The following is a 27203-nucleotide window of genomic DNA, read 5'->3' as shown; positions in this document are numbered from 1 at the left end:
GCGTCTTGACCCCACATCAAGAACTCTCACAGCATATCATCCTTGTTGGCTGTGGAGGAGTACAAGTGCGCCCCAAGTGCATGTATGACATGGAACTAAGTCTGTATGGGGTAAAGTGCATGGTCCCAGTCAGTGGCGGCTCCTGAAAAAATTCTCAGGAGGGGCAATTTTTCTGATGATTTAGGTGACCTACACACATTTAAAAAAAAGATATGTCCAGCAACAACATGAAGACAGGGGCAGCATATAAGTCAATACCAGAAGCATTTATTGACTGATCTCAAAAGTGTTGGCTTACCAGGGTTGGTGGAGCCCTCAGTTTCATCTTTGCCTCGCAAAGCTAACTCAAACACTCCGCAAAACTTCACACACTGGATTAGCCGGCTGAGGATGTGGCGGTTCTTGCTAATGTCGTAGTAAATATATTTGTTATAGTGAATATGGAATATGATATGTTGAGTAAAATGTTGTGCTAAGATCTATTTAGGTCAGGAGCTGGTTATAAGTTCTGTTCCTATCCAATAACAATGGACAAAAGGGTCCTATCTTGTCAGCCTTGTCAGCAGGTGGCCAAGGACAACACCCACGCCATAGGCCTCTCAGTTCTTCCAACTCACGAGTTCTTGCTCTGAGGACACACACACACACAAACACACACACACACACACACACATCATCACTGTTAAACACACACACACACACACACATCATCACTGTTAAACACACACACACACACACACACAAAAATCCCCTCTCTTAGGCTGAACATTTGAAGACAGAGAACCCGACTCAGAGCCAATGCAACAGTGACAGTAGCCTGGAGGTGACCTCGCCCAACTCATCAGGACCAATCAGAAGATCAGAACTACTAGATTGAACCTACTTCATTTATTGCATAAAATGTCTGCACACAATGTTTCGGGGCTCTCTTCAGATAATAATAATAATAATAATAATAATAATATGCCATTTAGCAGACGCTTTTATCCAAAGCGACTTACAGTCATGCGTGCATACATTTTTACGTATGGGTGGTCCCGGGGATCGAACCCACTACCTTGGCGTTACAAGCACCATGCTCTACCAGCTGAGCTACAGAAAGTGGATACTCATGGATGCGCATTGCAATTGTAAAATGTCAACACAATTGGAGACACCACGTCATTTTTGGAGACATGTTATTGACAGTAAACTATTGTAGATGCGACTGCTAACTAAATAAAACATTTTAGCTGGCTAGCTAATCATCTTAGCTAAATGTGGGGCAAACAATTCAGTTATTTACCGTTAATTTGAGGGATTGGGGTGAAAGAAATCGAGTTACATAGTGATACTTTACGATATACTGTATTGACAATATCGCAATATTTTAGCGCTAGTTGGCTGTACCTGCACCAAAACACCATTATTGTTCCTTCATAGCTTGTTCTCAATCTTTTCACATTGGGAGCCAATTAGTTTTCAGCACTTTTATTTCCATGACTGATCAAAACTCGTTCTCATGGCTTTCTGATCCCTCTGCAACAGACATATGGTGCGCAATAAAATCACAGTATCGAATCGCAATACGTATAGAATCATGAGACTCGCAATGCTGATGCATATATCTTATCGTGAGGTTCCTGGCAATTCCCAGGCCAAGTTCATTTGCCACAACAAATCTCTTCGCTAGCAAACGCGATGTCTTCTCCAAAACGACAATGTGTCTCCAGCAATGTTTACTTTTTTGACGTTCTATGGCATCTCCACTTTCCAAGCATATATGACCACATGTAATATTTTGGTAAGTGATGCAAATAGTGAACTATGTAGGGCCAGGATGTAAAATATATGTAGCTGCAGCAATTTATCTTATCTGATATGGTAAGTAATGGGGCTTAATGTATAGCTCCCTAAGAGTTTGACGAACGGGTCCGTGAACGCGATTCCAGATATATTTACCTCTGAATAAACTGCCTTTATTACACCATATCCACATCCAGTAAACTTGTGATTATCAACACTAACCTCATCGTTGTGGCGGCGGACAGCTAGCCTGTATCCCTCGTCATCCAGTTGAGTGAGTGGCAATGTCTTTTTTCGTTCGTACCAATTTTTGGAAAATCCTCGGGTGTAGGACTTTCCGCCTTTAGTAGAAACCTGTTGAATTATTAAATTTGGTCTAGGAGGTCCTAATTGTTTCGTTGCCAATTTATCTTAATTTGTTCGCCGACAAAAAGGAACTTCTTTCAAAGACACAATCGAGTTGGACTGAAGCCTAGCCATTTTGATAGTAGTAGTGAATTGATTGAGGCTGCTACCTGGTCTTTTCTTAGTTACGTTCATTCGTGGTTACGTTATGTATGACGAAAGCGCGTAAGTGCAAGCCCACAGACACCCATAGAGAATGTATTGAAAGCTTTGAAATGTGAAAAAAATAGATTTTACATGACAGGCTATGAGAGACTTCTGGGCGATTTTCAACCTGACTGAAATCGCCCAAAAAACGGGCGGGGCCATTTGAAGCACGACTTTAGCCTGATTTGACATTTAGTGGCTGTCAGATCAGACGTGAACACTGATAACTGCTGTTGCCGTGATATAATTTTTTATAAATTTATAAAAATAAAAAAAAAATTATTTTTTATTTTTTATAATTGATTAAAAAAAAAATCCCTTCCTTTTCCCGTTTGGCAGTGCGTCGCCCATATCGCCCTATTGAACAAGCCGTCCCTGGTCCCAGTTCTGGTGATCACTGGTCAGAAAGACGACATAATAGTAGGCACCAACATGTTGAAACGTGTACTGCATCAGCTGAAAAACGAGAACAGTTATTGGACACTTATCTCGAGCAACACAAAAGGGTCTCCAGATGGCGAACAGTTTTTAGAAATGATGACCAGTCTCACAAGATGGAGGGGTGAAGATGTCCCAGGAAAAGTAGGGACAGTGAAGCTAACTCAGGCGGTGACTCTCCTTCCCAAACAAGAGTACCTGCTGTGGGGAAGACTGCCAAGTAATATACCCAAGTCACCTGGGAGTACAGTTATGGTGGAGCCTACAACCTCCAGGTGTGTGCCTCGGGGCATTATGGTGGGGAGAGTGGTAACACCGCTATGGGGAGATGGCTGGACTCCCATGAAAATCACTAATATCTCAGACAAACCACTCACACTGAAAAGGAACAGCAAGCTTGCGGACGTCTCTACTTGTGTTGCAGCTGAAGATCTCACACTGTTCCAGGGTTCCTGTCAGAGTGATGCTGGCTCTGTTAGAGTGACTCATGTGAAACAGGACGACAACGGTGACCTGAAAGACAGACTGCAGAAGTCTGGTCTAGGAAATGTCGACATTGATCATTGTGAAGCGAGCCCCTCCACCAAGCTCCAACTTGTGACATTGCTGGAGAAATATCAGGATATATTTTCAAAGCATAATCTTGACTGTGGAGAAGCCAAGGGCTTTGCCCATAGGATCCGGCTCACTGACGACCGTCCCTTCCGTCTTCCATATCGCAGAGTGCCGCCAGCCCACTATCAAAAGCTGCGCCAAGTTCTCACCGAGATGGAGGAACAGGAAATCATACGGAAATCAATGAGTGAATATGCTTCTCCACTCGTGATGGTTTGGAAGAAAAATGGCGACCTCCGGATATGCACAGACTTTCGATGGCTGAATGCAAGAACTATCAAGGATGCTCATCCTTTGCCCCATCAATCGGACTGCTTGGCTGCCCTTGGCGGTAATGCTGTCTTCAGCACCATGGACCTCACGTCGGGATTTTATAGCTTGCCCATGCATGAGGAGGACAAAAAGTATACCGCCTTCACAACACCATTAGGCCTGCACGAGTATAACAGAATGCCACAGGGGCTTTGCAACAGTCCAGCGTCCTTCATGAGGATGATGCTGAGTATCTTTGGCGATCTTAACTTCAGCAGTCTCTTGTGCTACCTAGATGATCTCTTGATATTTGCCCCCAATGAACAGCAGGCCCTCAGCAGATTAGAGGTTGTTTTCCAGAGGCTACGGGAGCACAATCTAAAGTTGAGTCCAAAAAAAATGCCATCTGTTGCGGAGATCTGTGAAGTTTCTTGGACACATCGTTGACAGTGACGGTGTTGCTGTTGACCCAGAGAAGGTCAAGGTCATCACCAAAATGTCAAAGAAGGACTTGATGGAAGATGATGGCTGCACTCCTTCAGTTCGCAGAGTGAAGTCGTTCCTGGGGATGGTATTTTATTACCAACACTACATACCAAATTGCTCCTCCATCGCAAAACCCCTGTTTGCTCTCACAGCTGGCCAGAAACGGAGAGGAAAGACCGGGAAGTACAGTCAGAATGCGGGAGTTTACAGAAAGCTCAAACCTGCGGATTGGACCCTTGACTGCGATTCCGCTTTCGCCGGCCTTAAGGGGAAGCTCCTGAATTGTGTGGTCCTTAGCCATCCAGACTTTTCTAAGCCCTTGGTTCTGTCCATTGATGCGTCTCTTGATGGCCTTGGGGCAGTTCTGTCCCAGATACCAGGAGGAGAAACGAAGGCACGCCCGATCGCCTTTGCCAGCAAGACCCTCACTGGCTCACAAAAGAGGTATCCTGCTCACCGACTGGAGTTCTTGGCGCTCAAATGGAGTGTTTGTGAAAAATTCAGCCACTGGTTGAAAGGCCACACTTTTACAGTATGGACCGACAATAATCCTTTGACCTATATAATGACCAAACCAAAACTTGACGCTTGCGAACAGAGGTGGGTGGCAAAGCTTTCCCCCTACACCTTCAGTATCAAACACATTCCTGGGGTAAAGAACATTGTGGCAGATGCCCTGAGTAGAGATCCGTTTGCTAAATCAGTGAGCCAAAGGTTGATCAGTGAGCCCTATGGAAGTCTTTTGGCCGAGGCGGAGGGAACCAAAGAGGAGAAAGTCCAAGATCTCTTCCGGAGTAAGACCCAGTGTCTCCAGGCACTTGATGCAGGGTGCTGTGTAACTATGGACCCCACTCAAGACAGGCTGGCCGGCAGTCAAGAACCCTCTCATGTGAAATCTGCTTGTGAAGCTCATGTAGAGTGTGAAAGGGGAGCAGAGATAAGAGCAACACAGTTTCTCAATGCTCTTCCCCAGGCGGTGCCCTCAGAACAAGACACACTTCCAGCCCTCTCCATCGGCGAGCTGAGGCAAAGCCAGGAAATAGATCCAGTTATCAGGGAAGTCCTGCCACTCATTCAGAGGGGTGAGCCACCACCTAGGCGAGGGAGGAGGAGGTTAGCTCTTACGACCCAGACACTGTGCAAGCAGTGGCATCATCTAAAAGTCCAGGACGGAGTCCTATATAGGGTAACCAAAGACCCATTAAGCAGAGAGAAGAGGTATCAGTTTGTGTTGCCTGCTAGCTTGAAGGCCAAAGCTCTCGCTGGTGTGCATGATTTCGCTGGGCATCAAGGGCAGGCTAGAACAGCACACCTCGCCCGACAGCGTTTCTTCTGGCCGCAAATGGGAAGAGACATCAAGGAATATGTGAAATGCTGCCAACGCTGTATCCTTGCAAAGACCCCTGAACCAGCTGCCCGAGCTCCCTTGGAGAGCATTCGCACTTTGGCACCCATGGAGCTGGTGTGCATTGATTTTTGGAGTGCTGAGGACTGTAAGCAAAGATCTGTCGATGTGTTAGTCATAACAGACCACTTTACAAAATTGGCTCATGCCTTTCCCTGCATAAACCAAACTGCAAAGCAAATAGCAAAGAAGTTATGGGATAACGTATTCTGCATCTACGGTTTCCCAGAGCGAATACATTCTGATCAAGGGGCCAATTTTGAAAGCAAACTCATAGCTGAACTCCTCAGCCTCACAGGGATTATGAAAACACACACAACAGCATACCATCCCATGGGAAATGGGCAAACCGAAAGGTTCAATAGGACACTTGGCAGTATGTTGCGTGCCCTACCCCTGACAGCTAAGCAACACTGGGTCCAACAGATACAGACTTTGACTTTTGCGTATAATGCCACCACTCATGAAACAACTGGATATCCTCCATTCTATTTGATGTATGGTCGAGTCCCCAGACTCCCAGTAGACATGGTCTTCAAACAAGTCTTGAGGGATCCAGTCGTGGTGAATTATAAGACCTATGCAGAGAAACTGATGGCGAACCTCCATGTGGCTGCCGACATAGCTCAGCAGCATGCGAGGAAAGGACAGCAACATCAAGCTGATGGCTACAACAAGAGAGTTCGTGGAACCCATTTGAACGTTGGCGACCGAGTTTTGTTAGCTAATAAAGCAGAGAGAGGGAAGAGGAAGTTAGCGGATAAGTGGGAAGCCACTATGTATACCATCATAGACCGGAACCCTCAGACTCACGTTTACAAAGTCAGAGACGAAAGTGGGAAAACAAAAGTTGTTCATCGGAATTTGATGTTGGACGTGAGCTTCTTGCCCATGCCAGAACTAAGCGATGAAGAGATGAATGGAGCTGCCTCGGATGTGGCCAGTGAGTTTCAGCCTCCTTCTGTTGATGCTTTGAGTGGCCTAGCAGTAGATGCTTCTGAGGACCGTACATGTTCGTGGTTAAACGCATCCTCTGACTCTGAGTCTATTGGAGAAGCTGATGAGTCTGAGATGGAGAATGAGATGCCCCACTCTCTGTCCAGGAAGTCTGTTCAACTGACACCCACGAGAGCCCAGTCTAAAGAGGTCAGAGGCCAAGGGGAAAATGAATACTCACCTGTGAGAGACTTGTCGGATTCCAGTGACCCCCCTGATTTGCACATGACTGACACTGATTCTGTTGCCCCAATTGATGTTCCTGACTTAGATGAGACAGGGTCTTCGGACGTCAATTCACCTGTTACACTGACTGATAGTCAGATACCCTCCCAAGTACAAGGGTTTGAAAGTCAGGTTGTCAGAACACGTACTGGCAGGGTTGTTAAGGCAGTCGATCGCTTGATAGAGAACATGGTGCAAAAACCACTCACCAAGGGTTTTTTACAGGAGTCAGAAGGTCACTGTCTTTCCGTTCTTTATTTTAGAAACATTTTTGAGATTAAGATATTTTTCTTTATTACCAGTAGTATGACCTGGGTCATGAGATGTTCATATTGGAGGGAAAGTGTTCCAAGATTTCATATGGTGTATAAGGCATCATATTCACTAGAAGGGGCAGTAGCCTGATCAACTGCTGTTTTCTTTTAACTTACTTTGTAAGTAGCTTTATAAGCTGTATATGGGAAATGGAGTCCCAGGGCTATCTTGGACCAAGTGGACAAGAGTTTTATTCTATATGTTTTTGGTTCTTTTCCACCCTCGAAGTGCGAAGGATTTTGGTGAAATTATAGAGGGGTGAATGTAACAGGTCAAAGAATTACAGATTTTTGCAACCGTTCATTTTCTATTTTTTATTTTATTTTGTGAGTTGATTTCACCAAAATATTGTATTGTTCAGCATTTCGTGTAGTTTACAGATATTGGGAGAGTTAGTTGTGTAAGTGCGCCCTCTAGAGTGTTGGTTTGGTTATATGAGGAGGGGTCTCATGCTTTTCTCAGTCTGCATTCTACTCGACTGAGAGAGGTATGTGTTCACTTCGGCGTGACATAAACTTGATATACCTGTTAAAACTAAAACGTTTCAGTGCACATAGTAACTTGTATGTATATTATATGATGAGTGTACGTACATTTAATCAAGCTGTGTCGTGAATTTAGCTATTTTTGAGAGTTTGAGAAATTGCTAACTTAGCTAACCTCGTGTTTTGTTTAGCTGTAAGTTAGCAATCGTCATTCTATCCTCTTGTGTTGAAGCCCACGTTGTTCTTTTTATGTTAGGCGGATTCTGGTCGAGGGTAGAGTTTTGAACATTTTCTCTCCTTGATGTTGAACAGGTATGTATTCCCTATATCAGGTTAAAAATATGTGTTCATTTAAAATGTTTTCATGTATTGATTAGTGTTTAATGGCACTGAAAAGCTCCAATGTGAAGGATTACATGTTGCTTCGTGCATATTATTGTATGTATTACCTATTTGAAAGATGGTTTATGTCATGTTGCACAGTATTAATGTAAAGGCTAAAAGCTCAGAGTTTTTGGCAGAGATAGCATGCAATATGACACATACATAAGATATACACCAGATGCGATGTTTATTTTCCAATTATGTTGTATTTTATTCCTTGTATTTTTGAATGTGATTATATTCTGTCTGCATTGTACTCGACTGAGAGAGGCGGATTCTGGTCGAGGGTAGAGTTTTGAACATTTTCTCTCCTTGATGTTGAACAGATTGAGAGAGTTGTACACAATAAAGTGCCTTCAAGTACGCCAGTGTCTTGTCTTCAGTGCACCGGAACACAACGCAGTAGTCGGCGACGAGCTGACCGCGCCGGCTACACAGCCATGGAGTAGACATCAATAGAAAAATAGGAAATTACTATGAAATAATACAATATTTCAGGTGTACATTAGTTTTTATTTTATTACTATTATTTTTCATTCTTTAAAGTCATCAACTCAGACAATGTTATCTCTGTCTTTAGTAATCCTGTTTAGCTAGGCTAGGCTAGCCTGAGTAGGCTGCAGAGCTGTGGTGAAATCATTTCACTATTTCTTCAAAGTAGAAAAATCTAAGCAGCGACTCGCTCCTGCAGGTTCATGCTCTACAACATCCGTAGAGTACTACCCTACCTCACACAGGAAGCGGCACAGGTCCTAATCCAGGCACTTGTCATCTCCCGTCTGGACTACTGCAACTCGCGGTTGGCTGGGCTCCCTGCTTGTGCCATCAAACCCCTGCAACTTATCCAGAAAGCTGCAGCCCGCCTGGTGTTCAAGCTTCCCAAATTCTCCCATGTCTCACGCTCCTCCGTACACTCCACTGGCTTCCAGTCGAAGCTCGCATCCACTACAAGACCATGGTGCTTGCTTACGGAAGAGCAAGATGAACTGCCCCTCCTCACCTTCAGGCTCTGCCCAAACCCTGCACCCCAACCGGAGCACTCCGTTCTGCCACTTCTGGTCTTCTCTGTCCTGGCACCCCAATTGTGGAACCTGCTTCCCCCTAAAGCTAGGACAGCAGAGTCCCTGTCCATCTTCCAAAAACATCTGAAACCCTCTTCAAAGAGTATCTTAAATAATACCCGTGTTTTTCACGGGACCTCCTAATTTTATTAATGGGTGTTATAAGGGACAGATCGCAATTTACTGAGGGGGAGGGGTGGTCCAAAATATGGGAGGGTAGTGTGTTTTTATTGGGCACAGGGGAGGGTAGTGTGTTTTTATTGGGCACAGGGGAGGGTAGTGAGTTTTTATTGGGCACAGGGGAGGGTAGTGTGTTTTTATTGGGCACAGGGGAGGGTAGTGTGTTTTTATTGGGCACAGGGGAGGATTGTGTGTTTTTATTGGGCACAGGGGAGGGTAGTGTGTTTTTATTGGGCACAGGGGAGGGTTGTGTGTTTTTATTGGGCACAGGGGAGGGTAGTGAGTTTTTATTGGGCACAGGGGAGGGTAGTGAGTTTTTATTGGGAACAGGGGAGGGTAGTGTGTTTTTATTGGGCACAAGGGAGGGTACTGTCCCAGCTGTCGCCGACTGGTTTCGGCATAGTGAGCGGGTAATTACATCGGTCTTTTTTAATTGTGTGCTCCGTATTTAGTTTAAGACAGGTTATAAGTAGGTCTTTTGTGAAATAAATAACATTAGCCTATTTCTGTCATTTGTTGGGTACGGTAGGCACTTGCCTTTGTTGGTAATTACTGCAATACAGCCTGTTCAAAACTTTTGTGAAGGTTTAAACCAGTTGGCACGTGTATTGTTACGTTCCGTTGAGCCAGTTGGCACGTGTATTGTTACGTTCTGTTGAGCCATTTTCTTTGGCATATTAAGTTCCAACTGTAGGCCACAGGAGGATGCTGAGGAGAGAACGGCTCATAATAATGGCCAGAAGGGAACTAATGGAATCACAAAAACACATGGAAATCATGATACCATTCCTCTAATTCTGCTCCAGCCATTACCCGCGAGGCCCATCCTCCCCAATTAAGGTGCCACCAACCTCCTGTTGTCACGGTTTCGGCCGAGGCTGCCTCTCTCCCTTGCTCGGGCAGGCTTCGGCGTTCGTCGTCTCCGGAATACTAGCTGCCACCGTTGTATGTTTCTATGTTCGTTTGCTTTTGTCTGATTGTTGTACACCTGTTATCGTTTAGTGTAATTAGTGTCCTATAAGTTCTCGTTGTGTTTGTCTAGTGTTGTGTGTGATTGTTTTACTGTCGTGCCGGTAGGCTGGATTATTACTGTTTGCTCGGTTGAGCTATTTTGCTCCTTAGTTTTGGAGTATTTTGTCGCACCTGTTTTGTGCGCTTGTGTTTTCGCCTACGTGCGGAGCTTTTGCCTCAGGGCAGTTATTTCGTGTTTGTTTTGCTGTGCATCACTAAAGTCTGTTGGACTAACGTACTGCGTCCTGCGCCTGATTCCACCCACACCCACCTACATCTACCTTGACACCTGTGCTGTAGGCCTAATGCTGTGTTTACCACTGCTCATATTTTCCCTGTAAACAATGGCTTGACTTACTTTGATATTTCCCTAATAACGTTTAGACATTTTTGTGAAGGTTTGGTTTGGCTATTATTAACCTTTAGCTACTGCAGGCCTATGGTATGAAGGCAGTGATCCCCGGCGCTCCAACTGACTCCAACTGTTGAACTTGAGGTTTCAGGCCTACCATAGTTACTCCTATAATCTAACAATACGATGCTTATCTTTCTACAAAATATTCTCATTGACAATTTATGAATTTGCCTCCTTCTGTCCGTCTATATCTGTAAAGCAGACACAGTAGCCATCTGACATAAAGAAATGAATATTCATATCATAGCATCTCTATTTTTATATTTTTTTATAGTAATATCATACAGTATCATACATGCAATGCCCTGATATATTTAGTGGTCAAATCTCCGACAGCTGACAATTATTGTAAAAAACAAAAACAAAAATAGGCTATAAAGTTTTGCTACACATCAAAACTCAAGGAATAGTGCTGTTGTGATTTGTTATAGGCTGTTTTTAAGGACACGTAAATGTCACGGTTTCGGCCGAGGCTGCTCCTCCTCCTTGTTCGGGCAGGCTTCGGCGGTCGTCGTCCCCGGAGTACTAGCTGCCACCGTTCGATGTTTCATGTTTGTTTGGTTTTGTCTGTTTGTACACCTGTCCCTTGTTAGTGTTTGATTTTGTTTCCTATTTAGTTATCGTGTGTTGGGGCAGGTGTTATGTGTGATTGTTATGTCAGCTGTTGCTGTTGATGGGTTTTTCTCTCTCGTGTTGTTTGTGTCGAGAGTCCGCACTGCGTGCGCCTTTTCTTGTTTTACGCACTGTTGTGTGTGTGCGTAATTTTGTTCATGCCTCCCGGTTGGGTTGGCTATCCACCTGTTTGGAGTTCTATTTTTGATTACTAAAGTCTGTTGACGAACACCCTTGTTCCTGCGCTTGATTCCCTGCACCACATCCACACTCAGCGTTCTGACAGTAAATGTGGCTCATTTGGCCAATATGCTTCCTTTATTCAATAGCGCTGGCTGTGCCAGGTCGGATCTGAATGCATATGGATGTCCGGTAAATTTCTCAAATGTCTGGTAAATGAAAATCTTCATGGTCTAGTTGTCCAGCACCAAATTTTACTGAAGGAAACTCTGAAATGCACATATTGTTTTTATGCAGATTTTAGAATATTTGAATGAAAATCTGTTGCCAATTGAATTGAAACCTAGCAATGGGGATGAGGTCAGGGCTCTGTGTAGGCCAGTCAAGTGGACCTCGCTTTGTGCACGGGGGCATTGTCATGCTGAAACAAGAAAGGGCCTTTCCCAAACTGTTACCACAAAGTTGGCAGCACAGAATCGTCTAGAAATATTATTGTATGCTGTAGCTTTAAGATTTCCCTTCACTGGAACTAAGGGGCCTAGGGCGAACCATGAAAAACAGCCCCAGACCATTATTCCATATCCACCAAACTTTACAGTTGGCACTATGCATTTGGGCAGGTTCTTCTGTCAGACTGCCAGATGATGAAGCATTATTCATCACTCCAGAGAACACCTTTCCACTGCCCCAGAGTAAAATGGCGACGCGCTTTCGACCACTCCAGCCGACGCTTGGCATTGCGCATGGTGATCTTAGGCTTGTGTGCGGCTGCTCGGCCATGGAAACCCATTTCATGAAGCTCAGTTATTGTGCTGACTTTGTTTCCAGAGGCAGTTTGTAACTTGGTAGAGAGTGTTGCAACCAAGGACAGACGTTTTCTACGTGCTTCAGTACTCGGCGGTCCCGTTCTGTGAGCTTGTGTGGCCTACCACTTCGCGGCTGAGTCGTTGTTGCTCCTAGACGTTTCCACTTCACAATAACAGCACTTACAGTTGACCGGGGCAGCTCTAGCAGGGCAGAAATGTAATAAACTGACTTGATGGAAAGGTGTCATCCTATGACAGTGCCACGTTAAAAGTCACTGAGCTCTTCAGTAAGGCCATTCTACAGTCAATGGAGATTGCATGGCTGTGATTTTATACACCTGTCAGCAATGGGTGTGGCTAAAATAGCTGAATCCACTCATTTGAAGGGGTGTCCACATACTTTTGTATATATAGTGTAGGTAAGGAGAAAAGTGACTATGCAACAGGATAGATAATAAACAGCAACAGCAGCGTATGTGATGAGTCAAAAATATTTAGTAAAAAAATGATCAATGTAGATAGTCTGGGTAGCTATTGGTTAACTATTTATCAGTCTTATGGCTTGGGGGTAGAAGCTTTTCAGGGTCCTGTTGGTTCCAGACTTGGTGCATCGGTACCGTTTGCCAGACTGTAGCAGAGTGAACCGTCTAATGCTTGGGTGGCTTTGACCATTTTTAGGGCCTTCCTATGACACCGCCTGGTATAGAGGTCCTAGATGGCAGGGAGATCAGCCTCAGTGAAGTACTGGGCCGTACGCACTACCCTCTGTAGCGCCTTGCTGTCGGATGCCAAGCAGTTGCCATACCAAGCGGTGATGCAGCCAGTCAAAATGCTCTCAATGGTGCAGCTGTAGAACCTTTTGGAGAATCTGAAGCAAATAACCACCTCCCAATATCCGTCTGTAGCTGAGAGTAAACATCATTGATCATGATTAAGAACAAAAGAAGACCAATCACGCTCCCCTGCGGTGTACCGTTATCCACCAAGTAGCTTCCTGATAAAGACTTCCCCACCCTCACCTGGATAGACCTTCCAAACAGGAAGTCCTTTATCCAGTTGTACGTTCTTCCTCCTACCCCCATAAGACCAAGCTTGATTAGCAACCCCTCATTCCACATCATATTGTACGCTTTCTCCACATAGACACAGACAGCCACAACCGTCTGCTAGTTCACCTGGGCCTTCCTGACCTCTGATTCTAAGCACAGTCTTGTGACACGCAGGAGACCTGGTTCGAACCCAGTCAGTCACAAGATGAAATAGATTAGAAAGGCTATCCTTAGAAGGGCTATGACAGGGATAATTGTGACACTCCCTTCTAACGCAGCCTGTGATCACCATAGAGGGGATCAGAAGGCACATCCATATTCCAGAGAGTCTTAGCTTTCAGGAATTGGGTTATCATAGCTTATAGCCAAAACGGTTCAAATGCTAGAGCCAAATTCATAGAAAGAAAATAAATTCAACATGCCACATTGGCTTCAGAAACTGCCAGAAGCTTCTGTCGACCACAGTGAGCATTTAATTCTACCTGCTCTCCTTTACCTTTCCTGGCTGGCAAAGTGCCAGGATGTTGTCTCTGGTTTTGAATGTGAATTTAGAGAACTGAATTTGAAAACTGAAATCTGAATGCATCTGAGATGTTGAATATATGAAACTTTGATAAACTTGAAATTATAGTTTGCAAACTTGATACACAGACAATGAATGCAATATCTACCATATTGAAAAAGAATATATAAATATTTAATTTGAATATTCAATTAAATTGAAATTGAATTTGAAAACTGAATGCAATATTCACTCAATTCAGTTTCAAATCATGAAATACAAGTTAAGGTTATGAATTCAATTTGTGTGTTACAAATTCAAAAAGATTACATTCAAATTCAATATCCTAATATAAATTCATAATTGGCCTCCCGAGTGGCGCAGCGGTCTAAGGCACTTTATCACAGTGCTATAGGCGTCACTACAGACCCGGGTTTGATCCCAGGCTGTGTCGCAGCTGGCCGCGACTGGGAGACCCATGAGGTGGCGCACAATTGGCCCAGCGTCGTCTAGGTTAGGGGAGGGTTTGGCTGGCCGGGATGTGCACAAACAATTTTTTAGTTTATTTAAAACTTTGCAAAATTATGGAATTCTAATACAATTTCTGTTGGCACTGAAACTGCTCCATATGCCTACCTTAATCACCCTTGATCCTGTATCTCTCTGGTCCTGGACCATTCTAACTGTCTTCTCTACCTAGATCCTGTATCTCCCTGGTCCTGGACCATTCTAACTGTCTTCTCTACCTTGATCCTGTATCTCCCTGGTCCTGGACCATTCTAACTGTCTTCTCTACCTAGATCCTGTATCTCCCTGGTCCTGGACCATTCTAACTGTCTTCTCTACCTTGATCCTGTATCTCCCTGGTCCTGGACCATTCTAACTGTCTTCTCTACCTAGATCCTGTATCTCCCTGGTCCTGGACCATTCTAACTGTCTTCTCTACCTTGATCCTGTATCTCCCTGGTCCTGGACCACCCTCACTGCCTCAGCATGACACCCTTCTCTCTACTGCCTGTTTCATTGCCTCATACCCACCATAGCCCACACTGTGAGCACCCACACACCTCCACCACACCTTATACTACCCTGCTTGGTCAGGCACGCCTCTCAACACCTTATACCTCCCTATCCCTCTGCTCCATGTCCTTTCAGAACACCAACAAGCTCCCATCGCTCTGATCCATGTCCTTACAGAACACCAACAAGCTCCCATCTCTCTGCTCCATGTCCTTACAGAATACCAACAAGCTCCCATCTCTCTGCTCCATGTCTTTACAGAACACCAACAAGCTCCCATCTCTCTGCTCCATGTCCTTACAGAATACCAACAAGCTCCCATCTCTCTGCTCCATGTCCTTACATAACACCAACAAGCTCCCATCTCTCTGCTCCATGTCCTTACAGAACACCAGCAAGCTCCCATCTCTCTGCTCCATGTCCTTACAGAACACCAACAAGCTCCCATCTCTCTGCTCCATGTCCTTACAGAACACCAGCAAGCTCCCATCTGTTAACACTTTAGCATCAACAACTTCCCAATCATATTTTTTATAAGACGTCAACCTAATTGGATTCATAGTTCCAACTCCCCTTAACTTCACAAACTTCAGAGTCAGTCAATCGAAACAGGACCAACAGCTCAGCTCACCGCTCTTAAATCAAATGTTCAACTGGCTGTAAACTTTCTCTCTAAAAATGCAATCTAAATGTCAATAAAGAAACAAATCTTTAGGTGATTATTAGCTACATTTTGAAATGACAGACACATTAATTGAGATATAATTGGCTAAACAAAAGGTAGATTGATGTTATTACTGTCAGTGAGTGGATCTCTGGAAATGACAGGTAGGTCGCCAGTTATTACTGTCAGTGAGCGGATCTCTGGAAATGACAGGTAGGTCGCCAGTTATTACTGTCAGTGAGTGGATCTCTGGAAATGACAGGTAGGTCGCCAGTTATTACTGTCAGTGAGTGGATCTCTGGAAATGACAGGTAGGTCGCCAGTTATTACTGTCAGTGAGTGGATCTCTGGAAATGACAGGTAGGTCGCCAGTTATTACTGTCAGTGAGTGGATCTCTGGAAATGACAGGTAGGTCGCCAGTTATTACTGTCAGTGAGTGGATCTCTGGAAATGACAGGTAGGTCGCCAGTTTGTTACATTCAATAACATCCGTATAGAAACACCTCATGGTAAGTCGCCAGTGAGTGACTGCATAAATATTGTGTACCCTAATTTTGTTTCTAATAATATACTGCCCACTGGGCACACACTGGTTAAATCAACGTAGTTTCCACGTCATTTCAATGAAATAACCCTGAACCAATGTTGAATAGATGTTGAATAGATGTTGAACCAATGTTGAATTGACGTCTGTGCCCAGTGGGTATGGTTCTTGTGACATTTTGACATCAATGTATTGGAATAGGTAATCAATGTTGCAGATTTCAGTGACTCATCTGTGATTGCTACATACATTTTTGGTCTTTTAAATTGATGAAACCCATTGATTCTTGAAGAATATAACTTATAAATGTCCAATGAGCTTAGTTCAACAGTAGCAGCCCATCAGAACCCCAAATATAACATTGCTTTATTCCATTGTTCGTAAACAACATCATTGTTAACAAACACTATATATCCTCAAAACATGGTTAAAACTATAATGTTGATATCATGGATGGTCAGTCCTTGCATCCATGGCTCTGTTTATGAGTTTGAAAGTGGTTAAATTCCTCCAGCCCCATCCTTCATCTTTTTGCCAAAACAGTGGCGGGGTACCTACTTTGTTATTGTTTGAGCCGCAGATTGCCCCTTTAATAGTAGCACTTATATAATGAATGTGTTCTTTATTAAATCATATCTGTACTTTTTACCTAGTCGCACATTGATGCACTAAACAATATGAAATAAAATGAGAAAGATAATGACTGCATGCTTCTTAATCAGTTTAATACATTTGAGAAAAAGTTAGACAACATGAATCATTTATATGATAGTGTAGAGAGAAAGGACATACAGTTCATGAAAGTAGCCTATATGATAATGAGTCAGACCCTATTGGTTCCCTATAGATAAAGGTATTTAATATTCCATGCAGTTAATGTAAATAGGAAAATTGATACGGCCATTTTAAAAGACTTCTGTGCCTAATCTTTGTGGTTCTTCTTGTCACACTCAGTTTCATGGCAGCCGCACTTATCAATGTAAATGTAGGAATGTATGAACTTCTTCCCGTTAGAGCAGACCATCTCCACCTCCCTCTCACTGGTAGACATCTCTTGACAGCAGGAGCAGGAGTGCATCAAGGTGTTTTTCTCTGCAGAGTACCTAGCAAACAGGACATACAAACAACACTGTTAGAAACAGTCCCAATTCATTCTGCAATAGGTCAACTCCCATTGAATTCTCACCCTTCAATCCAATTCCACCCGTACACATTTCTGCAAGACCCAAATGCATGTTGCGTTTGTTTCTGTGTGTGTGTGTGTGTGCTTATTTTGAGTTTCTACTCACATAGAAGACGTTCCACAGGATCCCCCGCAGGCTGCGATCTCCACGGGCACAGTAGATCTGCAGTTTTTCACCTCTAGGTAGGTGGTGGTGTTCTTCACATCACAGTGACTGATTGGAGTGCCTGGGGAGGGAGACAGAGTTAGGGAGGACATTTTAAAGAGGTGAGTTTCCCCCTTACTATGTAAAGTGCTTGGACTTTGAGCTACTTGAAAAAGTTGCCTGGTTTTAGCTATAACTGAACTCCTTGCCACGCCTTGTCATGCGTATTTGGCAATGAAACTGAGCACAAGGACTGGAATGTCCTCACAAAACAGGGTCTGGTTTTCTGGCTATGGAAATAGAACTACATCCAGTAGATTATTATATATTCCAGAACCATCAGACTCTCATCATATCTGCATTCAGTTTCATCTACAGTAACTCAACATTGATTTATTGTGTCATAAGAGGTTATGTTCACAAGAGGTTATGAACATAAAAGGTTATGTTCACAAGAGGTTATGTTCACAAGAGGTTATGTTCACAAGATGTTATGTTCACAAGAGGTTATGAACATAAAGAGGTTATGTTCACAAGAGGTTATGTTCACAAGAGGTTATGTTCACAAGAGGTTATGTTCACAAGAGGTTATGTTCACAAGAGGTTATGTTCACAAGAGGTTATGTTTACAAGAGGTTATGTTTACAAGAGGTTATGTTCACAAGAGGTTATGTTCACAAGAGGTTATGTTCACAAGAGGTTATGTTCACAAGAGGTTATGTTTACAAGAGGTTATGTTTACAAGAGGTTATGTTCACAAGAGGTTATGTTTACAAGAGGTTATGTTTACAAGAGGTTATGTTCACAAGAGGTTATGTTTACAAGAGGTTATGTTTACAAGAGGTTATGTTCACAAGAGGTTATGTTTACAAGAGGTTATGTTTACAAGAGGTTATGTTCACAAGAGGTTATGTTCACAAGAGGTTATGTTCACAAGAGGTTATGTTCACAAGAGGTTATGTTCATAAGAGGTTATGTTCACAAGAGGTTATGTTCACAAGAGGTTATAAGAGGTTATGTTCATAAGAGGTTATGTTCACAAGAGGTTATGAACATGAATATTTATAAATAAATCCGTTGTTTTGTTACTTACAGGATGTGCAACAGCCATTTGCATCAGTTTTCTCAGTTCCCTGTGATGTCAAAAAGAATAGTGTACAGTTAAATTTGGATATGACTAGTTACGGTCTATTGAGTTGGAGAACACAGTATAGATGTTATAATGGAAAACTATGATCAGATATGAAATGTTACTAGGGTGTAAATTCAATATAACCTACAAGTTACTATCCTATGAAGCAAACAGCATATTTAGATATAGTTACTTTACTTTAAAGAAACAAATTCAACCAGTTTTCTCATCTACTTACAGGGACACAGTCTTCTGGACTGAACACTGGGCATTCCAATTTGGTTTTCACAACGATGAACTGGTCGTTTCTCTTTGTGCAGTCATACTTCACACAGCGGTCACTAGGGGGCGACCAAAACTTCCCAAGCTGTCAGGTAGCAGGAAAGAAATGTTGGTAAGTTAATGCTGCACGTTATAAAAACTTAAATAAATAAGCGTTGCTAAATAATTTATAAGCTTTTCAGAAATAAGTACTTCATGGTTTGAAAATGTAAACAAGCATTACAATTCTTAAGCATTTAGACCTATAACATTTATGATGCATTTATAAACATTTGTAAGCACTTATAATAAGTTCTCATTAGTGACGTCATTCGTCCATTTGTGATATCACAAAGATACCTGATATTAATAATAATCTAAATTGGGTGAATTATCTCATCGCTGTCACCTGAATGATGTGAGATGTGGCGTTTGGTAGAGCTACAACACATTCCTTCTGGACACATGTTCCACAGCATTCCCCAGGTACGACTTCATACTCATAACCCTGGACGGGAATCAACAAGGTGGCATCATTAGCGGATGTCCTTCATATCAAACTGTATAGCCTACCATGTAAAATGTTAAACTGAGTTTGCCATTATCCCGAGTACAGTACCGTTTGGCAGGTGGTGGAACAGTCGATTTGGACACACTCAACAACATATAGCTCGGAGACTGGATCCTTTTTAGGGCCACACTTGCACTCCTCACAGATGCCGCTGGGAACAATTTCACCAAGCTGGAGAGTGCAAGCAAGAGTTAGTATCATGTGCTGTAGCAAAACATTAAGCTTGGGTCCTCAGTGGCTCTCAAGACGACTTAAAGGGGCAATCTGTGATTGGTACATCAATATTTAGGTATATTTTATAAAAAAATTACAGATGTTTTATTGTAATACTGCTCTGATATCAAAAGAAGTGTTACTGCTCACCGTGAATTCAGTATTATTGTGGACACAGACAGGTTTGGGCACTGAAAGAACACACAATAAAAGGGTCAGACAGTTGTTGATACGTGCACCATGTTACCACTATACACAGATGTTACATTACAGCGCGTGACATGGTCCAATGAGATGGTCCAATGACATGGTCCAATGACATGGTCCAATGACATGGTCCAATGAGATGGTCCAATGACATGGTCCAATGACATGGTCCAATGACATGGTCCAATGACATGGTTCAATGAGATGGTCCAATGAGATGGTTCAATGACATGGTCCAATGACATGGTCCAATGAGATGGTCCAATGAGATGGTCCAATGAGATGGTCCAATGAGATGGTCCAATGACATGGTCCAATGAGATGGTCCAATGAGATGGTCCAATGACATGGTCCAATGAGATGGTCCAATGAGATGGTCCAATGAGATGGTCCAATGAGATGGTCCAATGAGATGGTCCAATGACATGGTCCAATGAGATGGTCCAATGAGATGGTCCAATGACATGGTCCAATGAGATGGTCCAATGACATGGTCCAATGAGATGGTCCAATGAGATGGTCCAATGAGATGGTCCAATGAGATGGTCCAATGTGCCAGTAAATCAGCACAATCTACTTTTTGAGTTTTTTAAATTGCCGCCATCATGGAGCTAGAATTGTGATCATGTGTACTGTGCTAATGCTGATACAAAAACAGAGTAACGGAGAGCACTGTACAATACAACGAACTTAGCAAACAAGGCATTTGTGGTAAGTACATGGAGGCACTGTTTTTATGCACGTCAGCTATTAACCTTTCGGTCCCTCTTCAAATGACGTGCAGCTTACAGTATAAAGGCTTTATAAACACTACATCAATGTGTTACAAATCATCTGTAACCGTATGTCATGCTTTATAAAGGGTTCATAAACGTGGCATAACTGTATGACATAACCACCAATGTCAAATGTGACAAAGATGTGCTTTGTAAAGTGTGGCATAAGCACTGCTTAATAAAGGCTTTATAAATAATTAAATTGAGGCTTCACTAAGTATTTATTACACAGTCATCCATCTTGGTAGAGTATTGCAACACCAGGATAATGGGTTCGATTCCCGGGACCACCCATACGTAAAAATGTACTCATGCTTTGGATAAAAGCATATGCAAAATGATATATATTATATTTCACTAAAACATTTCTAGGATAGCCCAACCTATTTCCCTCTTGGGTAAACAGTCAATATTGGACCTGACCTCAACTTCTCCCAGAATGCTGTGCTGCAGGATGAGACACTCTAAAGTGTGGTCATGACAGCAGAACACATTGGTGAGGCCTTTCAAAATCTACTGTATTGTAATTGTAATATTGTAATGTTTACATTTTTTGCTTATTTCTGGGGGGTTTTCTCAAAATTTCAGTTTTCTTGGTTTTGTTTTTCCAATTTTTTGGGATTTCCCCCAGTTTTCTCTGATTTCCCCCAGTTTTCTCTGGTTTCCCCCAGTTTTTTTCACACTTTTAATGCTTAAACCACAATAGGGGATGACTTTTGAGGTGTGGTGTAGTTGGCCTTTAATTCAGTGACCCTGCCCTGCACTGTCTGGTTAGAGGGGTTTCTGTGGTGTAGTTGGCCTTTAATTCAGTGACCCTGCCCTGCACTGTCTGGTTAGAGGGGTTTCTGTGGTGTAGTAAGCCACATGTGATGTGATTCAGCCGCCAGTGGAATGGGGTGGAGTAAAAGGGCAGCATATGTCATATGCCAAACATTTAGCACCAACAGACCTGTACCCAGGTTACCTGGTAGTACGTTAAGGTGGCTCTACCTAGTCTAAACTGAAATACTGTCTCTACTCACCACATGTATTTATTTGACAGCAGTCCACTGTCTTGTTGACCAACACCTCACCGTACTTCTTACAGGTAACAACTTCTTGGTGCTGACATTTCACTGGTTCACACCGGACACTCAGTGTGTCAGCATTACACTCGCACTTCTGGCAGTTACTGTTCCAAGTCTCACCAAACTGTGTTGGGACAAAACAAAACATTGTTAGCAGAGACTTCAAAGTTATTAAGACGAGGACTGGCCACCCCTCAGAGCCTGGCTCCTCTCTTGGTTTTTTCCCCAGGTTCCTGCCTTCTAGGGAGTTTTGCCTCGCCACTGTGCTCCTGTCTCTGCATTGCTTACTGCTTGGGTATCTGTAAAGCCACTGTGCTCCTGTCTCTGCATTGCTTACTGCTTGGGTATCTGTAAAGCCACTGTGCTCCTGTCTCTGCATTGCTTACTGCTTGGGTATCTGTAAAGCCACTGTGCTCCTGTCTCTGCATTGCTTACTGCTTGGGTATCTGTAAAGCCACTGTGCTCCTGTCAATGCATTGCTTACTGCTTGGGTATCTGTAAAGCCACTGTGCTCCTGTCTCTGCATTGCTTACTGCTTGGGTATCTGTAAAGCACTCTGTGACTACTGCTGATGATAAAAATGCTTTATCAAATACATTTGATTGATTGATAATAACAATAGGGCTTCCAGCCCCTTCAGGGCTTGGACCACTAACAAGCCCCAATGAAAGTAGTAAACTGAAGAAAATAAGAAATGGGGTTCTATACAGAACCTTTTTGAGGGCCGTAATGTGAAGCGAGCCGTTGAACCATTTTCGGTTGTATATACTGTCGCACCATTTCTTCTGATGTACACCACAATGAATCGATCTACATTCTTACCTGTTTGGGATTCCCATCAGGTCCAGTGCATCCTTGAAGGGAAAACAAGATTTCAAGTCATACATGGTGGTACTTTGAGACACAATTAAACAATATATTCCTCAAACGGTGACACATCCTTACCACAGTCACGAACACAGGTGTCAGATAACGTGTTGAACAAGATGGTACCCTCGGGGCAGAAGCAGCCCTCCATGAATTTGTCACATACAATGTCACGGCTGTTTTGTTCTCCCTCACATGAATGCACATATTTGTCATTGTATCTATAATAAGGAAAAACAATGCGTTACAGACTAGGGAGAAAAACGGAATGGAAACCTTTAAGAATGCATGTACATTAGGTAGTGGTGTAAAATAATGAGATGGGAATGAGATGGATACCTTGAATTGCATGTTGGCTGGATAGTACGGCCACATGCCTTATACACTTTGGTTTTAGGGCAGATCAGCTCTGTAATATGGTCAAGATGGAATGAAAGACAAAACAGTAAGTAAACAGTTTGTAAATGCAGGTTGTCAAAATACAATTCGTTATGATAAATCATACAATTATTATAATTATTTAAAATCTTATTAACATCTTGTCTGCATCCCAAATGGGATCCTATTCCCTACATAGATCGCTACTTTTGGCAAGAGCCTGGTCTAAAGTAGTGCACTATGTAGGGAATACAATGCCATTTGGGACGCAGTCCTTATTTTATATGAAATTCCCTCCCTACCACATTTTCCATTAGTTGAGTTCCTCCAGTTGATACAGACTCCAGCTCCTGCACACATCACAGCGTAGGTTTCCAGGCTGGAGCAGCCGATTGTGATATTTGGCATGTGGCAGACATCGAACTTACAGGCCTTGAAGAAGTGTTGTGGTGGGATAACGTCATGGCATTGTTCAAAGACCCTTCCAAAATAAAGAACCCATTTAAGTTATTATATAGGCCTAACCCAAATGGGGCATATAACATGTCACGACAGATCACTTGGAAATATTGATTACTGTATGCCTTACAGGCTAAATTATTAGTGAAGCATCTATGTAGTGTTTATGAAGACTTCATGAATGCTCTATAAAACTTTGATATGGCATAAAAAGTCTGTAAGGTAAGTTTCATTATGAGTATGGTTATACTTTATGGAACAACAACCCATTACTGGAAAGTGTACAGACTTTTATGTATAGTGTCAAAACTAGCAACCTCAATCAGATTCACGTGTCTTTGTAATATCGCTGGCTCAGTGTGTTATTAGAAGGTCACATGTCTTACGGGCTAAGTATGATGTCACAGATTGTTGTCTTTCCTGACGGGCAGGTTGGAGGCGTAGGGGTGGGTGTGCTAGGTGGGATCGGTCTGGTAGGTAAGGTTTTGGTAGGTAAGGTATGTTTGGTTGATTGGGTAGTTGGGGTAGTTGGGGTAGGGGATTTCGGTTTACAATAGGGTTTTTTATCATCAGGAATCTGCCATTGATGAGCCATCCCAGGACATGATGGATCAATCTGTCCATTCGGTAATCTGCAATCGTTCTTCCTGATATTGTCACAGGTGCCTTTAAAAAGGTCAAATAAATATGGGAATGAGAAAGAAACAAAGGTTCTTTGATGTTAGAAACAGCCGCTCATAACTTTAAGCATACCTACAGTATCTTCTAATTGGTTACGCTATCATTGCAACTGTACAGTGAACTTTTTTAATGCCATGGAAATACAATAACATGCAACAAAATAACATCAAATCATATAATATAATAATATAATATGCCATTTAGCAGACGCTTTTATCCAAAGCGACTTACAGTCGTGCGTGCATACATTTTTTGTGTACAAATCATCGCCAATAAGGTTCCGTTTACTCACAGAGTACTACAAGCTGTTCTTCTGATTTATACTTAAAGTGTATATTGTCTACATCATGTCTGCATCCCAATGGGACCCTATCCCCTGGTTGAAAGGAGTGCATTGGGGAACAGTGGGCCATTTGGGATACAGCCAAAGCCTACATACTCACCACACTGTCCCTCTGTGTTGTTGAAGAATAGGGAGTTTGGCAGGGTTACACTGAACATAAGGGACTTAAACATCACTTGTGCTTTAATGGCAGGGATAGTCAACAGTAACTTTATCCCAGTGCTGGTGATCATGAGGTCTTCATTAGAAAAGGTCGGGAAGATCTGATTTCCATTGATGTACACCTTGTGAATGAGAAGGAAAAACACAACATAATTAATGACAATAGAGAACAGAATAACGTTACAACACAGTCGATAAGATATGAATGGTTTCCAGAACTAAATGAACTCACAATAAGAGGTGGTATTCTGTCAATTCATTTAATCTTTTGTCAATACAATGAAATTCTTTGAAATGTCCTGGGAATGTTTCGGTTACCTTGATGATGGTTTTTGAGTTAACGTGATGGCATCATCAAAGTGCTTAACCATTATGTAATGTTACTAAATTACTATTACTAACAAATGATATTTGTGGTAGTCGGCAGGATCAGATATGCCTATTAATCAATACCTCCACGTTACAAAAAGTAAATAATACAAAATATGAAGCTAGATTATTTTCAGTCTTAAAGTGGTATGAGAATATCTATCTCAAAGAATATCTATATCATAGAATATCTATATCAACGAATGTCTATATCAAAGTGCACTTTTTAAAAGTGTATAAGTGTTTTATAATTACCAAATTTTTTGTCGTGGTTGATCTCTCCGGAGTAAGAACGATTGTATAGGACTTGTAATGGACAATCAGAGACTGAGGGCAGGTCACGTGTCGAGACGGATCGCAGTTGTAGTTGTCGATGATGACACTGAAGTTATATCGAGGAACTATTTCTTTAATCAAAACGTAGGTGCAGTTTTCCTGGAAACTGTAATATTGCCCATCAAATGTGACGTAATGAGGGTCTCCCCATCCATAGCATATACCTGAGAGATGAAACAGAGAAACGGTACCAAATAGATAGATCACTCATCAATACAAGAGTTTAAAATCCTACTCCAGTCTCCTTTTCACCTCATTTAACACCTGATTTACTGAACACAACAGGTGGTCTAGGTATCCTCATGACATGGCACAAGCAAGAGGGGAGGCTGAAAACATCACAATGTCACCATCAGATCAGACCAGAGGTGCAACTTTCACTGGGGACGTTCTGATATTGCATTTTTGTACCCTCCAGTTATTTCATTGGAATGTGATACAAAACGAGGCAACAGTATGTTTTAGGACCATGCGGACGCCTCCGAGCGGTCGGGGAGGATGTTTGGAGTGTTTATCCAACTGGATAAAAAAGTATTAACTATTATTATTAATATTATTATTATTATTATTATTATTATTATTATTATTATTATTATTATTATTATTATTATTATCACTATTATTACTATTATTATTACTATTATTAGCATTATTATTACTATGATTATTATTGTTATCAATTATTGTCACTATTGTTATTACTATTATTATTATCATTGTTATTATTATTAGTATTATTAGTATTATCATTATTATATTATTATTATTACTATTACTATTATTATCATTATTATTATTATTATTATTATTATTATTATAACCCCCCCACACTTAAAAAACCAACTCCTTGATCAGACCAACTCCTTGAAGTTTGCAGTTGTGTCTAAAAAACACTATTTTGTTCAAAACACATTGTATTTGTTTACCCTTTAGTGTGTGTACTTCACTGTATTAATACTTGGGATATCGCTTTTCAACAGGAAAGTTCAAAAATCACTGCCGGACGTCTTTAAAACAAGTAAACTTGTAGTATGAAGTATTTGTAGAAGGAGATAAGATAATTAAAAATCATTATGTTTTGAACTTACATTCACATTCGTAGCGATAGCAGCAACCTGATTCGTCATTGACTTTCACTGGTGGATTTCCATTTTCACACACAGGCTGTTGTACAGACTCACAGACCACATGCGTTGTGGTAATTACACCCCTGTTGCACGTTTGAGTAGTGCAGTTGCCTGTTTTCCAAGTTTCACCATCCTAAAGTCGAAAAGGTATGTTTTAGTCCTCCACACACTACGTACTACACAACACTATGAACTGGGAAACACACTACGTACTACACAACACTATGAACTGGGAAACACACTACGTACTACACAACACTATGAACTGGGAAACACACTACGTACTACACAACACTATGAACTGGGAAACACACTACGTACTACACAACACTATGAACTGGGAAACACACTACGTACTACACAACACTATGAACTGAGAAACACACTACGTACTACACAACACTATGAACTGGGAAACACACTACGTACTACACAACACTATGAACTGGGAAACACACTACGTACTACACAACACTATGAACTGGGAAACACACTACGTACTACACAACACTATGAACTGGGAAACACACTACGTACTACACAACACTATGAACTGGGAAACACACTACGTACTACACAACACTATGAACTGGGAAACACAATTATTCTGTTGAAACTTTATTTCATTACCTTTCTTGGTGGATTGACATATTCACAGCCTCTGGAAGGTGTAGTCGGGGACATTCTAGATGTTGTAGAACGTGTAGCTTTTGTTGTAGTTGAGACAGTGCTGACTGTAGTTGAGACAGTGCTGACTGTAGTTGAGACAGTGCTGACTGTATTTGGGGTCGGAGATGGACATGGTCTGGCTTGTTTCTCAACAATACAACTTGAGTTACAGTAAGAGGTGAAGCACCAGCCTGCCCCGTCCGTCTCATTGTATATCAAGGAACCTAAACAAAAACATATTATTAGTAACAAATAGATATTAAATGAAGTGTAT

General features: G+C 42.1%; 2 protein-coding genes across 2 annotated transcripts in view; both read right to left on the bottom strand.

Annotated features, from left to right (window-relative positions):
- Positions 1–16688: 16688 nt before the first annotated feature.
- LOC311134822 (intestinal mucin-like protein) lies at positions 16689–22556 on the bottom strand (the record flags this gene model as incomplete). The annotated part of the gene is made up of 10 exons (XM_084168603.1): positions 16689–17086; positions 17273–17393; positions 18405–18444; positions 18682–18810; positions 19114–19212; positions 19324–19446; positions 19639–19679; positions 21494–21662; positions 22361–22392; positions 22484–22556. The coding sequence occupies 10 exons, from the start codon at positions 22554–22556 to the stop codon at positions 16906–16908; spliced, it is 1008 nt and encodes a 335-aa protein (XP_084024729.1). The 3' UTR covers positions 16689–16905.
- Positions 22557–22617: 61 nt separating this feature from the next.
- Positions 22618–27203, bottom strand: part of LOC311134821 (mucin-5B-like) — a gene marked incomplete at both ends in the record, with an annotated part of 31865 nt that continues 27279 nt past the window's right edge. The window contains 3 exons of the mRNA XM_084168602.1: positions 22618–22626; positions 25140–25297; positions 26222–26297. Of these exons, the coding sequence (XP_084024728.1) occupies positions 22618–22626; positions 25140–25297; positions 26222–26297 (243 nt within the window). The remainder of the gene's footprint in view (positions 22627–25139; positions 25298–26221; positions 26298–27203) is intronic.

Source organism: Coregonus lavaretus (assembly GCF_964263955.1).
Source record: "Coregonus lavaretus genome assembly, chromosome: 9".
Taxonomy (NCBI): Eukaryota; Metazoa; Chordata; class Actinopteri; order Salmoniformes; family Salmonidae; genus Coregonus; species Coregonus lavaretus.
Note: the sequence above shows the minus strand (reverse complement) of the source record. Positions and strands in the feature narration are given on the sequence as shown.